Source organism: Adelges cooleyi, unplaced genomic scaffold (genome assembly GCF_023614345.1).
Source record: "Adelges cooleyi isolate 19-005CV unplaced genomic scaffold, UGA_ACOO_1.1 ACOO_flye_CR_arks_rails_tigmint_CR_PRNA_108, whole genome shotgun sequence".
NCBI classification, from domain to species: Eukaryota; Metazoa; Arthropoda; class Insecta; order Hemiptera; family Adelgidae; genus Adelges; species Adelges cooleyi.
In genome coordinates, this window is record NW_026095761.1 from 6,177,080 (window position 1) to 6,192,917 (window position 15,838).

Here is a 15,838-nt window from a genome sequence, read left to right on the forward strand (position 1 = left end):
AAAAACATGAAAAAAAAAATAAGGCGCTATAACCGATATGGTAATAAAAAAAGATATTAATAATAGGTAACATAAAAAAAATAAAGATTTATTTTATGTCAGTGTTAAATGTTAATACGTTTGAATCGAATTATATTATCGAAGAAAGTAATAGAACGTGAAATATGTAGTACAACTGATCGCAATAAAACTATTTAAAAGTGAAGCGATAAAAAATGGCATACAATAACGATTTGTAGATGATTCTAATGTTAAATACTATATGTCAAAAAAAAAAAAAAATATATATATATATATAGTAACACACTCTATACGTTATTATTTTTTAGTATTACATTTCATATAATATTTGAGGATATTTTGTTTGTGTTCTTGGTTAATCACTAGTGCGCTACCGCAATTTTCATAATATACATTTTGACCACTAAGTTATCCTCCAAGGTTTCGTCAATGTGCGGTGTGAGTACGAGTGTCAGTAATAACTATTGTCCTCGCTGTTCTAGACAGTATTGGTCTTACATAAATAAAATATAGATATAAAGTATATGTTAATTATTTAAACATGTTATCAGTTTGGTCGTTCTTAACGATTACCTATCCTTCAGGTGCAAATAAAAGTGCGTTCAATTCTTAACCTTGGTCCTTGATACAAATAATAAATTATTTTAAAAGATGTACAGAACACACTTATAAAACATTTAAAATAGACATTTTGTACCGTTTTTTATAATATTATGTTAAATTGTATAATATAATAATATTATTATCCGTGTGCCAAATTTCAAGTCAGTACGTTCAAAATTATTACTCAACTAAATTTGATCATAACCATAAACTACAAAATTTAACTTTTTAACGTTTAACTTGTTTACAAATGTATGTCAATCGTTCAACGTTTAGACTAACGTAGAAAAAATATTTTTTTTTAAATATTTTGTTCCCGTACTATTCAGCTATAAACTTTTTATAATATCTTCTTATATTTGGTTAATGTTTTTTTTACAAATGAAATATAGGTTATATATGTATACCACAAGTAAAAGAAAGCACCAAATAGTATTTATTCGTAATATCTACCTTATAATATATGTAATTCTTTTATACAATACTTAAATTGAAAATTTATTATTTTCGTTGACAGCGGTGTATAAAATAGAAAAATAATAATTTAAAGTAGGTAAGCTTGTTAGAAAAATGATACACAATTAGGCAAATACTCCAACAAAATTATATTAAACAATTTTATTTGGGAATTATTTTTTTCTCAGTTTTATAAGGTAGGTAGGTACTACTGATTTTTATATTTAGATAACATTTTACTGTCCACCGAAACATATGTATGATTCTAACATATATTACATTTTAGTTGTTTTGTTTATAGCCGCGTGACTTGTAAGGAGCACGAATTATAATGTAATACACTAAATGTCTGTATTCTGTATGCACATTTGATAGTAGAACAGAGTAAAACGAGAAAAGGAAATTATTAAAAAGGTAATTAAACAATGCTAAAATCTTTATACCTACTGCCTGTATTAAAACAATTATGACATACTAAAAAGAGTCTAAGAAAATGCTTAGCTCAAAAATATTACTAGTCTCTTAAAAGCATAGCATTAAATATATACATATTCATTCAACTTTATAACCGATATACCTCTTGGCTCTTGTAATTTATTTTGCTAGTAAATAAAGAAATGTCTAACTTAATAACATGAGTTTCAATTGCCAAACCCCGAAGAGCCCACTGCCCAAGTACAAAAAATAAAAACTGTTATATCAGTAAATTTATAAAAATGATAATATATTTTAAAAGTTTGTTAAATATAAACAATGAATATGTTATTAGAAACTTAAAATTAAATTTTTTTTTTTAGTAATATAACGTATATATAACGTTGTATAGTTTAATATTTTATTTTGATGATAATACAGTTTTCATTTATTATTGTTTTAAAATTGCTAGTCCCTTAAATGTCGTTAACATGAACGGTTTCTACAGTATATTCTGGACATGAAATGCCAGTTTCGACTTTCGACAATCTACATTTTGTACACCAGACAAATGGTCAATAAATATGATACAAATAAATATCATAATAATATTTGTACCGTGACACTGTTTGCAACTGTTCTACTCTGTTGTAATATATTTAAATTAACATACTTGTGTTACCGTAATGATTCACGCGGAAACGTCTCGAACTGATGTTCTTAAGGATAATTTTTTTCTTGTGAGCAACATTGTACACTTTCTCCACCCGTCATTGTTAAGTTGTTATGCTATTTTTCAGGCCTTCAATGAGCTCTTAAACGTCGGTTATCCAACGAACACAAATATAATTTATAATAACAACGCGTGAGAATATTGTATTCATATCTATAAGTAATTATATTGTTTAACGTTAACAACACATAAAAAACAGCCGTCAAGACAACATTTTTAAGCAAATTGACCCCTTATAGTCCGTGAACAATATTGTCCATGGATTTTTAGTGCAAATAAAAATAAGAAGTATTGAAGCCGATCGAGTGTTGACACAATTTTTCCAAAAACGATTAAGTCAAAGATCAGAGACCTACTATTTATACATAAAAAAAATTTAGGTAGACGGTAATCGTTTATTGTATCTTTCAGAGGTGATTGATAGCTAACGCACAAAAGATTACCGAAACAGTGTGCTCCTAATATTATACTTTCTTGCACGCACGCTCATTAATAAAATTTCATAACTGCCGGTTGACAGTTTAATAGAGTCCCCGGTGCATGTATGTGGTGTGGACACACTACTATTCCTAACCGGGACTTAGAAATATTGTGTGTATGCAATTTGCCAAAGAAAGTGCTATAGCCTGCTTAACCGCATTGGTACAGACATAATGTATCTATATTTTTTGTACGAATGTGTGGGCAATTGTAAATGTCTCTGCGTTTCCGCGTCCGCTGTTGAATGTCGACCTATTTGCACGAGTTAAAAAAAAACCCGTTTCCGCTGTTGAAGTTTTCCCTGAAATATTGCATTATAATAGTGTAATAATAATAATAATAATAAGTATTCGTTTCGTATTGCAGAAGAATGGGTAACTAAGAAAAAAGTAGAACTAACGACCAAAAAGCAAATCGAGACCCGTGTCAAAAGGCAAGTGGTTTTGGAAGACGGCAAGGTGGTCGAAGACTCTGGACCGATCGTCACTACCAATACAACCGAAGACACCGAAAAACAGGAACACCAACAGACCGAGGTAAGCCATGTGATTTGAGTTTAAAACTCCCTCGAATGTGCCTCTGGACATGATTCACTCGATAATTTAACGATACGATAGATAAAAGTGCTAAGCCTACTAGTCCGATTATACAATACATATTTTGCATAGTACCATAAACAGAAACCAATTCAAGTATTTAGGAGGGGAGGTTCCAATCATAAATAGTAAATCTAATAGGCTTCACAAACAACATAATAATTAACAACACTTTTTTACGAACTATGTTGTTTATTAGGTGTGTACATTGTGTTTTTTTAAAGGTGATTGACATAATTTCAATATGATTTTAGAACGAGCAGCGCTATTTTTTTATGCACTTAATGCTTTGCCTGCAACATTGACACGTGTCAAACTAAAAACAATATAGTCGGAACAGGTGCATTTCTTATATTCATTTCAAACGTAGGCGGCGCACGACCGTCTATTGTGCTCTCTGCAAAACAATAATTGTGTTTTCTTAGCAGCGCGCAACAACATTTATATATATATATATATATAATGAGAATATTGTTATGATTGAACTCTTCACGGAGATATCACACGGGCGCATCTTACAAGAAACCTGCAGCGGTTGAATTAGATCAATGTTCGAAATAATAATTACACATTTTTGTTTTGTGCTAAAGGAATACAACAATAAAGATTACACGAGTACCTATAAAAAATCAAATGTGAATATAACACGTATTCGTTTTGTGTTCAATCTAATCCGATGGCGTTTACAAGGTACAAGCGCATCAATAATACAGTGTATAATAGAAAAGAGTCAATCGGAGAAAAATTAATTTGCACGACGAATAATAAATTAGATACACAGTTGTATTGTTTTTTACCCAATGCTCAATCATAGCGTTATAATTAATTATTTATTCGGTTATTCTGTCACGTTCAGTGCATTAACTTACGAGTAAATCTTAATGCGCGCGTTCTTTAAGTACGATGATCCTGCAACATATCTAGCCCGTCAGAAAGCGAATGTCCGATCGAAGCTAATATTACAAAAATGTCTAATAATATGATTATTATAATTATTGATCAAAAGTGATTTGAACGCTGGAAACATTTGAGTTTTGGATTTTTACGATTTTCTCTGAAACACTGTTGATATATTTTCATAAGCGCCCGCAGGGAAATTATCAGGGAGGGGAATGATGAAATTGCGTTTTTAAACCTCTCTTAAATAGTTGGTTTGACTTAGGATAGAATTTTAAACATGTATGAATTATTATACTGTATTTGAAAAAAAAATGAATAATATGAATATAAAATAATAAACGTTTTTTTCGCATATAAGGAATGTTACTAAGCTAACATACAGACCTATAGGTATCTCAAGTATACTTGTACGCGAGCTGTTTAAATTAGGATTGTTGACATTTAAATGTATACATTTAATACCAAACAACGTTTATATTTCAGCACCGTCAAATAGGAGACGAAGGTGACGGCGACGGCAGTACCAAAGAAGTAGTAGTCAGGGCGTCTTCGTTGGAAGGAAACCCGTCTCTTCTGAAAGAGGTTAGGGAGAAGAAAATTAAAAGCCGGGAAGAAAAAGAAGAACTAGTCGAAACCGAAGACGTAGTCCATCTCGGCAATATCAGTGATAAGGTGAGTTTTTTATTTTTTTACATTACTGTTTTAATTATACCATATAAAGATTATATAGGGACTTCTTTTTTATCTATTATAATAATATTATACTAGGTGTTTTTTTTGACAAAATGGATATCAACTAGATTGTTTTTTTTTTAAAAAAGTCTTTCTATCTTTGCTCTACACTTGGTAACCCATCAAAAGTATCGTCACAGTCTATGACCGTTGTGCGATTATGTTTTTATGTTATTTAAGCTCAGTAACGTTTTTTTGGTTTAATCCAACATGCGCATGACAGGCGCCACATACACGTCATGCTCTACATGCTCGATGATCGCATTTATAACGTCATACTGTCACACTAAGTCGCGGTCGTTTACATGTTGCGCAATTAAAGAAATGAATTATACATATTTTAATTTATGAAATCCTATTATTACAGTGAATACAGCTGCTAATCGAGTTCTGCAAATGGACGTTACACGTTTACTTCGGTTCAAAACACTCTGTTAGATTTTTATCTCTGCTAACGTTTTACGTATTATTTCCATTCGCGGTTAAGAAATAAAGTTTATTTATGTTATTTTTTTTATTACCGTCGATAATCTTTAAACATGCCTACATAATACATCTCGTCGTATTTTCCGGTCAAATAATGCGGTAGATTGTGTATAATTTTTTATTATTACACCCCGTCCGACACATATCGCCCAAGTGAATCTTACAGCCGCGCACTATACTATTACAAGTACTTAAGAACGCGGTAAGTGTTGTTTGAACCCCGCACACTATTGGCTGTTGTAGAAAATTGGCCGGAAAGACACAGGCTAATCCATCGACACGCCGATCCAAAAATTCGGCTGTAGCGGTTTAGTTTTTTTCTTATAGATACATATATATACATAATATTATTATTATACAGTTATAGAGTTAAGCTAACGTGATTGTTAATTGTTAAATGTTGCCGTTTTGACGAATATAATTATTAGCGTTGGAAGCTAAAGTGACGCCTTCAATCAACAATATCATAACATCTGATAGAAATCTTCCTATTGGATTTTCTCCTTTTATTATCCGAGAGAACTTCTGCTGCGATCGTATCTTCACGCACATTTTTTTCTCTTTGAATTTACAAGCTCACCAGTATACATAGTACGCCTCGGATAGTGTACGCTATTTAGTTTTGTCCGGTACACGCATAAAGCGAAGCTCGTTACCGTAGTTCAAAATAAAACCGGTTTTTCATAGAATTTCTTTAGCTCTTCAGCGCACTTGTTCGTTTTTACAGTGGTCTTTTTTATTTTGCCACAATATAGGCGCACACGCACATTGTTAGAAAAATATTTTTTTTATCAGTTCCTCGAGATCAACTTGGACTTTGAGCCGTTTTTATTCATCATGTCATGTTGACGTCCTGAACGGCGAAGATATTACACCGGTGAGCAGTGTTATATTGTAACCATATCATACATGTCAGGTCGTTTGTATACAGTAAGATGAGTAAACAAAATAATATTAACTTGTGTCTTGGGCGTCTACGGGAGTAGCAGATTTTCGTGACTGCTTCAATTATATATTATATTATACTATATATATAATATATATATATATATATATAGTATAATATAATCAATAATGTAAGTGTTATCGTTGTTAATGGAAACGTTGGCCTGTACAATTAACAAGTTGTTATTCCTCCGATACATTTAGAAATTTACCAGCTGCTTTTTTCTATTTTTTCTCAAAGACATAATCATCAGCGAGATTATAATTTAGCTTGTTTAATTTAATATATTAAGCAAGCTGAAAAAAAATTCTTGAACACATAAATATTGTAAAATAACATAAACTCAAGTATCTCCAAAAAGAAAAACTAAAAAATTGCTCGCTCTGTATAAATCATATAATATATTCACATATATAAATACAAGTTTTTATAAAGTCGTTGTCTTGATCTTTCATTGACCTTTAGTGATTCTACTTGTGCCAAGCGGATATATTTTTTTTTCCTGATGGCCAGTTTCTAGATTTCATCATATTATAATATTACATCTTTGAACAAACAGGTAACTTGAATTATCGTATGCAGGACACCGTTGAATACTGTTGCCTACTAAACAAAACCTTCCTAGGAAATAGATATAAATTTAATAAGTTTAGCAGCAACCATTAGAGACGTTGTATATAGGCTTTTCAATAAGGTTGTAAACACTTTTATGTTGGTCAGTTTTTTCAGTATCTGAACGTCTCAATCATAAAATCGGAATTTCATGTTTACACGGTGAATTATCCAATTTGTGGGCCTTTATTTGTTTATAGTTTTGTATTAATGTACATACGGTAAACTGTTTTTTCTATTTTTTAATATTGTTCTAAGCGTACTACAACACGAAAACAATACCCATTTAGCCATGTTAGATGTTTCTAAAAAACAATGACGGCTAGAAATTATGTAATAGTATGCCTTATCCGCTTTCGGCCCTATTTTACCAATCAACTCTTATACGCCGATTCACTTATCAATTGTCTGTTAACAACTTATACGCTTATCAATGATCTTTTTCAGTTTTTCAGGCATTGACGATTTTCCCTTATCACCATCCCCAGTGTGTTACAAACGCGTTAAAAAAAAAAAAAGCGTCACGCAAATTTCCTTGACAAATTCCCAGCTATAAAACATTTTCGTTGTTCATGTTTGTTTTTTTGTCAAAATAATTGACTACTAGAAAGTGGGTATTAACAACGTGACGAGAGCACCGTAACAACACAGTGAACGAAATTAATACATACCCATTTGATGGCGGTGTTTGTTTTAGCCGGAAATTATGTTGTGTGCAATCTATAGTTACTGTCATAACTAGCAAACGAACCCGAAAATTGAAAATCCGGCTTTGAGGTGAATTTGCACTTTCTTAAGTGGACCTTTGTTCAAAACTTCAGGTCTCCGAGTACCGTAGATTTTGCTGGGCACAGCAGACAAACATACATATCAGGCTAGTTACACAATGTGTTTGTCGATATAGTCGAGTGCAACTGTCAATAGCCGTATAGTACACATCCGGCCAGTAATTATGCCATAGGTATAATGTGTTTTCCTCGTACCTTTATTTCGTTTTTACTATTTTGTTTGTGCGCTTTTCAAGGTGAGCCACTGCACTTGGTGGTGTCCGCGTGGTTAATTGTCACTCTTTATTTTCACACTTAAAACGGAGAAATAAACGCTGTGTACAGGCCGTGTCGACCTCATAAGCATTTTTTATGAGTTTATATTATTTTGCGGCAGAAATTGGACAATGCTCGAAGACAATCAATCTCAGATTTTATAACTTAAAAGGCATTATCAACGTTCAAATTATTCGTTATAAAAGAGACGTCGGTTTTTAAGTTTAAAATGTATAACTAGGTACATACTTGTGTTTATTATAGGTTCTTATAAGTAAATAATATTGAAATGGGTTGTTGTTTGATCCCAAATTTTATGACTAACAGTTTACAATACCAAAAGTAAAACAAATGAGATTTGCTTTTGCGGTAAAATTTATATTATCATTGAGTAAAAATTAATTTATGCAGAAGAAAATCAAAACAAATTTTAAATATCTTGAGATAAATGTGTGTAAATATGTAGATATGTTGCAGATAAAAAAAATGGATGAAATGATTTAAAAGTTATTGTTTATCTCGGACATAAATAAAAAAAATAATCAAACGTTTCAAGCAAAAAATTGCAATAAACGAATACCTCTCTGGGTGCGTTCAATTCAAAATTCAGAGTGATCAAGTTCATAAAAATTACTAGTTTTACTCAATATGATTCTTCGTATGGCAGTTTTATTATATAGGTTTTGCCGTTTAACTGTGTCCTACTAACCCGTTTAGTTTGTCCGTACACTAAATATGAATACTTATACTTACTAAGTCAGTTGTGTTATTACTGTATTTAACGATTATGTAATTATTTAAATTTTCGAGTTGATTTGAAAACAAAACTTACAATTTACCCACATAGTTATTATATTATTATAATCTTCGTGTACACGTTTTAAATATTAATCGATAAATATTGTGTATAATATATGTCCAGTTTCTTTGTTCATTGCAATATCCTTTAGGTAACTAAAGCTATGATTACTAGAAGATATCCACTTACCCCTGTGTTAATGCATAAACAGTAACGGCTACTATTTTAAGGGAAACATTCCTTCTTCTGCGTCCATATCGCAACCGTAAAAGCCTTTAGGAATATAAATAGACCCGCAACGAATTATTAACCACAAGTGTTGTGTACGGTGTACGAATTTCGTGACTTTACCGACCCAATCTATTACAAAACGTATAGGCTCCTACATGATGCCGTTCTCTATATTGTGCTTAACTGTACTCGACCTAAAACGGTATTTATGCGAACGCGGGCGTCTATTATATTTTTCATTATTATCTATCTGTATTCCTTATACCCGCATACATATATTACTTTTATTTCTTATAACGAGAATTGTGCTGATGCTGTGTGAGTATCGAATTCGTTAGTCATTAATTTTAATACGATACAACAATAATATTATGTATAGTGTACAACAACAATAAAATATACAGTTAGCATTAGGTTTTTCTTTTTTACGAAGTGTGAACATATTATATTTTGAAAATAACAAATCCGCGCTATTATTTCAACGGACTTCAACGGATTCAAATTCGGATAGGTACTTAATTTATTACTATTAATTTTTTGCATTAAATTATGTTTTTCACAACATGTTTGTAGTTGAAATATTGATTAATGACACAGTACAAAAAGGTGACAGGATCATTTTATAAAAATTGACGCGATACAAGCATTTTCTCGAAAAATATTTACAATGCTTTAGTTTTTCTTTTTGAAAACATTTATAATTAGGTCATTGTGCATTCAGCATTATTACAATATTGTCAAATATTTACATTGTTTATACTTTTTAACTTTTGAAACTTGAGTAAGATTATTAAAATTGTAATTATTCCGAGATAACAAGCGTTTTGCGTTAAATGAATCACCTTGTATAGTAAAATATAGCCAATAGCCAACGATTCAAATTGTTGGTGCTAGATACCGTGCAAATGTATTAATATTAAAGCACGGAATGATGCGTTCGTGCATAACACACTTTACAATGTCGTTTCTGTAAAATTATTTAAAAATCCACTCATGGTGTATTCACACTATGATATGCCTTCGATATTTTCAAAGCATAGCTGAATATGATAGGCCATTACATATGGCCACGGCGGTTATGACACAACAGTAAGCGCGTGACGCCCTTTGACCGTAAAGACCCAAGCATTAATATTTTTACGACGCTGATGTCGTTGAGATAACTTTTTCGTTTGGCTCGTTAAACCACCATTATGGCATTCTATTGAAAAATCCTTTACGATAGACCATATTATTATATTGTTACCAGTAAACATAATGTACGATTTGTGGATACTCGCTCATCATCAATAATTACTTGCACCCACAGAACTTCAGTTAAACGCATGCTAGGCCAACAATGTCCAGCTTAGGCGAAGCTATCGGAAGCCTTCACCGGACAATGTTTTTCTAACAGTTTAATGTAATATTCTTTTCTTTATAGTTTTACTATATCATATTAGTAGCGATTTTAGCGGACTTAAGACTTGATTGTTACATTTCATACCACAGCGTTTTAATTTCCACAATTTCAAAAAAAACATTAACTATTGTATTTGGAGATGTGGTAAAAATATATAGTAACGATTCGCAGTAAATTATAAATTATACCAAATAATCATGTGGATTAAATTTGTAATAATAATGTTGTATAATACTTGAAGCATATTTTTGTAGAAACAATGCTGTTGTTGGAATTTAATAGTGTGGGGAGTAACGATAGTTCTGAATAAATAAGAAAAATACGATACACGATTTAGCAAAAAATAATAATAATAATTCAAATAAAAAACAGACGGTAACGTTTAATTGGCTGTACAAGAATGTTTATGGCCGCAGACGTATAACACATTACAGTATGTATAGTAATAGTTCTACATATTTCTTTGCTATAGTCGTGCAAACCATGTAGCTAATAATACGTGTATATCTGTGTACAATGATCATTTCACGAGAATATATAAGTATAATACTTACTAAGAATGTTTATGGTGTAGTTTATGTTTTATTTTAATTATTTTTTTATAGAATAATAATTGGATAATGGTTGTAGATTTTCGGTATAATTGTTAATTAATAAATAATACGTTTGCATTTAAAAATCGAGGAAAAGGTATTCTTTAGCTTTATAAAATAATTTAATATACTCAAAAAAAAATGTCAACCAAGACTAGTGATTAAATTATGGTCAACGTTTTCTTATAGATATTTTATAATAAGTAGTATAATTAAGAGATTTCGCGTTTTCTCAAATAAGTACACTTCACCTTACTCACCGTAGAGACACGATTTCCTTGTAATCGCAATAAGACGCATATATCTTTTAAAAAAAAAAATAAATTTTAACCACGTTCTTTAATTCGGCCATTTAATTCATAGGCATACCGAATTATGTGCGGTTAAAGCCGGTTTAAAAAAAACACCCGATGCCTTTCATCTTGGTCGCGGTTAGCCGATTTCTCTATTGGATTTTGGGTTCGCAGTTTCCTCTATATTTAGTATTATAATATACTTGCCAAAAAACAAATTGTTATTCGGGATAGAAAAAAAAACTTCTGCCCACTACTACATGACGTACCAATAAAAATAATAATAGATAATATATGTACCGGCGATTTGTGGGCATATTGGCGTGCAATCACGTCGTGGCTATTGTGACACGGTGTCTATAACATAGTGTCTCCCCCGAAAATTAAAAAGAAAAAAAACGATTAAGGTGAAAAATAGTGGGAACGGTCGACGACGATGAAAACCTATATACTTACTTACTTATGCTTTAGAGAACCCGGTGTATATAATATACATATATACGGTGACCGTGTGTGCGTATGCGGCGACACATGCAGCTAGCACTGGAAGGGAAGAAAAATAAGTAAAAACCGAGAGTGGTTGCCGGCACCATCCACCTCCACGAACCTATCCGGTAGCGTCCGGTATGTGCGCCAGTGTATCATATTATTATACCTATACCAACATACTAGTATATACACACACACGAGGTGGTGGAGCGAGCATAGGTATACCGGCGTTGACCAGTCTGTGTAATTCCAGTGAACCGGATGGGTGTCTTCCGACGTATGCTTGTGCAAGCCTCAGTTGGATGTTTATTGGCTCATTTCAATACATTACAAGTATATCCTAAAGTTTTTGTGCGAGTTTATACCGCGGGTCGACGACAATCGAATATGTACTAGTACTATATGCTCAGTTATAGCGATGGCAAAATATAATAAGAACACAGTCAACCGGAATAACGCGCACGGCATATAACTGCAGCAGATACCAGAATCCGCCTTGGTCGTCTTCGTTTGCATAATGCGTGTGGGCGCGATGGCTAACGGTAAGTGCTTCAGTGTATGCTCTTAATCCGCAACCGGCATGACATCTATAGCTTATGGTGCCATGATAAGCAAAAAAAAATTCAACAATGAAAATTTGACTTGCTAAGCTTGTCGCGACGTCTTACTTACTTGGATTGTGTAACAAAGCTCGTTTCACTTGAGATCCAGCGTACTTCCATAGTATAGTTTAGATTAATTAAGTTTCCTTATTTAAGGGTTCAAAGGCCGATACCTATGGGCTATGACATACAAAGGATGCCGCTTAAATAATATACAATCTTTCGATTTTTCCATCACAAAAAATAACACATTATGCTGTGTTGTTCGAATTTTTGATTAAAATGTTTATTTTCTAGACATAACATGACATTATGTTATTGATTACATAGTCCTTCGACACATTTTTCGTTGTCGTCGCTGAAATATAGGTGTATGATTTCATAATTAGCTAATCAAAGATTAAGCGTGGTGTAAGCAGTTTTTTTTTCAAAAATTTATATTATTGGTGTAAGTGAAGGGAATAGATACAACTTTCACTTACACCATTATAATGATTTGAATTTTTAAGAGAAAAAAATTGTTTACACCACTTTACTTTTGACGAGCTGACAAAGAAAAACAAATTTTGTTGCATCCGTGACGATCAAATTTTGTAGTTGTACTCACCAAATAACATTTCTATCAAATAAATGTGTAGTTATAACTAGAATTTTGGTTAGAATAACTAATGAATATATTATTATTAATATATAACAATATTATTGTTCATCATTCTGTAAATACAACTACATAATCTGGTTTTCATAGAGCCCAACAAACTTTTGTTAAGGTATCATGATTTTCATTTGCGTCTAATTAAAGTGATGAGAATGAAATAAAAGTATAACTGTTAAAATAATACAGAAGAACAAAATTATTGTACTGTACTTTAATGTGTTCTTATGGGAGATATTAATAATTTTTTAAACCGATGAAAATATATTATGGTATAAACAGATTTCATATAAGTCCGTTCATTAATATAAATTTAGCAACACGGATATGCAAAAGTATGTAACCATTGCATAATCAAAAACTTGTTTTCGAAAAGAACGTCATTTGTATCCTTTTGGATCTCGTCACTTCAAGTATGGTTGATGAACAGAATTAAAATCCGAAATTGGTTTGTTGATGTGACGTCTAAAACGAAAGAATACCCAAGAGTTTTAGAATTTAGTAGACAAAAGATTAATAATTATATGTACGATAGTATACATACGGACCCCAGGCATACTTATTGAAGCTTAACAAAAGTGCAAACAGCAAAGTTGTTGCCGAGCACGGTATACAATAGTTGAAAAAGGTATTTCTTATAGAGCTTCATATATTATTTGTTGACAGAAAACTACTCAAACTTGGAGACCTGAAAATAATGGTATATTTTATATTGTCATTTATATCCCTATAATATTATAATGTCAACTGCGATAATCAATTATATTGTCTCTCCCCGAAAATATTATATTTTAGGAAGGTGACAAAAATCCGCCGGACAACAATAACAATCTATAATTCGATAATAACGTCGTAAAGAATAGGTCGCATAAATTATGTTTAAAAAACCCTTGATTTTAATATGCGCAGACAGACGAATTTCCAACAGTTTTTCTGCTGTCTAATCGAGTTTCTTTCTTATTTTTCATTTAGCGTGCCAAATTAATAAATAACAGGCGAGAATTACGAATTTCAATTTTGTTTTTTTTTTTTATTGATTTAAAGGAATTGCACTTTTGTACCGCAGCTGCAGTGCTTGTGTTCAGATTTACCTTAAGACACTGTACGGCCAAACGCCGTTTTCACCGCGACAAAGGGGTTTCTTTGGTTGTACTCGTACCTACAAGCACTATAGTCTCCGGCACCGTGTAGGTGTGCGTTCAAGTTTCCACCGACGAGTCCAACGACTTCTATGCCGTCTGCCGTGTTCGATTCGTGAATAATGGATTCGGACCGGAGGCGAACGAATAGCAATGTGTCTGTATGTATGCACATTGTGTGTCGATGGTCGGCTTTACACTGCACGCGCACTTATACGCGGTCGTTGTCGTATGCCTTTTTTAATATTATATTTCACGTCTAACATATTATCGTTATTATTATATTGTGTAACTCGCGTAGTACCGAGAATTCGTAAATCGATAACATAATGGCCGATGATCGTTTAATGAAATTTTACATTTTGAAACCATTTTTTTTCCAACAGCCAACAGCCCTCAAAAACTCCCGGTGACAGCCACCTTCATGGTCTACCGTTATACGTATTCACACGTCGTTGAAGTCTCTGCGGCGAGGCATTTGCCGTTTTATTTACAGTATATACATAGAACAATATTATACGTTTCGCTTCGTCCGCTAAGAAAAAAAACGATAATAATTCCGTGCGTTCCTATATTTACGATAATTAGCTCCGTTTAAGGTCATTGCCGGCGATGCAGCTTATATTTCTACCCTGGGCGATGAGTAACTCTCTGTACCGCCCAGGCCTATAATCACTGTATAATATGTGGATAAGCCCGTTTTTGACCGTAAAAACTAGGCGTTAATATGTGTCCGTCTGATTGTGATAATACATCAAAATGCCGTCACGAGTCACAATCTTGTATATGAAGCCGACATAAAGACATTACTGGTATCTGCCGATGTAAAACACTATGGTCTATATTGTAGCAGTAGATTGTGCGGTTACTGTTTTTGTATAGTTTATTAGAGTTAATAAAATATACTCGAGGCTCGGTCGATCGGTTCGGCCGTAATAAATATTATCGCGAAAGTATACTTACATATTCCGTGACCGGACTTAAGAAAGAATTCAAAGCCCCGGGGATGCGATTCCACGAGAACGCACTGTAGAAACGTTGCTATGTATAGTTTATCATGCACTTATAATATAATAGTAGAAAATACATTAATAACATTGTGTTACGGGGTTTAAATTGTTGTCCTCAAATTGTCGTGGATAGTGCATTGGATACAGTTATATCTCATTTTCACCATAGATCGTCGTTTCGAGGTTGTCAATTCAGGGCCGAAAACAATAAAAAAACGTTCACTTTACCTAAATCGTCGAATCCCATTAAATTTCTAAAAATCCAAACGTTTTTTCTAAAACAATAGTAATTAGGTTACAAAACAATTCAAGAGATTTTATAAGACATTGGATTTACAATAATCAGATTAGGTTTACATAAAATAACAGCCCAGTCAATAGTGTAGATGGCTACTGTTTCACAAGGGTCACCTTGTCTTGGACAGACCTACTAAAAAATATCCAATTTTCCCAAAATTTGACTTTCGCTTGACGTGAAATGGCAAGGTCGTGGTTCGTAAAGCACCAACGAGTTCAGGACCCAAAGTGGTCTTGTTTCGAGTGACTCTTATTGATCTGATAAGCAATTGATGACATTAAACTGGCTATCAGCACATTTTGCGA

At 32.5% G+C, this 15,838-nt stretch overlaps 1 protein-coding gene across 2 annotated transcripts in view; it reads left to right on the forward strand.

The window, feature by feature from the left end:
* The window catches only part of LOC126844933 (uncharacterized), a 62,769-nt gene that overhangs the window by 29,794 nt on the left and 17,137 nt on the right, over positions 1-15,838 (forward strand). For both annotated transcript variants that reach the window (XM_050583451.1, XM_050583442.1), the window contains 2 exons: positions 3,074-3,243; positions 4,687-4,875. In XM_050583451.1, the coding sequence (XP_050439408.1) occupies positions 3,074-3,243; positions 4,687-4,875 (359 nt within the window). The remainder of the gene's footprint in view (positions 1-3,073; positions 3,244-4,686; positions 4,876-15,838) is intronic.